The 1030-nt window shown below is 37.3% G+C and overlaps 1 protein-coding gene across 1 annotated transcript in view; it reads right to left on the reverse strand.

Annotated features, from left to right (window-relative positions):
- ubxn6 (UBX domain protein 6) overlaps positions 1-1030 on the reverse strand; it is a gene marked incomplete in the record, with an annotated part of 10313 nt that overhangs the window by 7323 nt on the left and 1960 nt on the right. Inside the window, 1 exon segment of the mRNA XM_014030385.1 lies at positions 296-453. Within this exon segment, the coding sequence (XP_013885839.1) occupies positions 296-453 (158 nt within the window).

Raw genomic sequence — 1030 nt, forward strand, 5'->3', positions numbered from 1 at the left:
AAAATCGATACAGGGCTTTAGAATATCGATACAGTATCGGGAAATGAAATATTGCGATATTTCAGTGTATCGATATTTTCTTACACCCCTATAAAGCACTAATCAGAAAATTAGTTCCCCTATTAGTGCTTTAGGGGAACTGTGCCCACCACTGTGTTTGGATTCAAACCTGCGATCTCCCAATGACAGACTTGCTTTCTATAACCTCTGTGTCGGCACTGCTTTAGGACAGTGCAAACCAGTCTGGATGATTGGCAGGTCGGTTTGATCCCAGGAGGTAACTGGTGTCCCTCACCCTGGTTTCTGATCACATCCTGGGAAGTGTGCACCTTCGGCCGTTGTTTCTGTTCAATCCTGGCCAGGGCTGCGGCTCCGGCCCTCTGGGCTCCTTCGCTGGGAGCGTGGCGGTTCTTCTTCGAATCCGAGCTGCTCTGCACCACCTCCAGCTTAGTGCTGAAAAACAACAACAACAAATAAACAAGTAAACAGGTAAACATCAACAGGCCGTGATGGTAAAACAAACTGCATGATGCAGTCAAGGTCATCTGAAAGCACCTTGGTGTGTAAAAAACAAACAAACAAAAAGTCATTTTCAAATTTAATTTCTGATCAAGTTCAACTTAAAGGGTAGTTGTAAGGAGGTGTTCCACCCTTTAATTATTACACAATATTAAATATTGTGTTGTTTTTAACCAAAATGTGTTGTCAGTTTTGTTGGAACTTTATTAGGGACAGACAAAGTTTCCTACAAACAGCATTTAAACCTTTGTCTGTAAGTATATATTATTTATTTGAATACCGTGATTTAACTTGTAATCAGTGTTGTATAAACTACCACAAAGTTATACTCAAGTTTAACTTTGTGGTACTTTATAAACGTACAAGTAAATTAACGATAAAAACAAAAAAAAACACTACAGTAAAAAGTCTTAAAATATCTAATCATTTTTGTACTTCAATATTAAAAGTAAAAGTATTGATTTAAAATGAGCAATTAGATTTTACATAATGATTATATACACATATACAT

This window comes from Austrofundulus limnaeus, unplaced genomic scaffold (assembly GCF_001266775.1).
Source record: "Austrofundulus limnaeus strain Quisiro unplaced genomic scaffold, Austrofundulus_limnaeus-1.0 Scaffold1048, whole genome shotgun sequence".
NCBI lineage: Eukaryota > Metazoa > Chordata > Actinopteri > Cyprinodontiformes > Rivulidae > Austrofundulus > Austrofundulus limnaeus.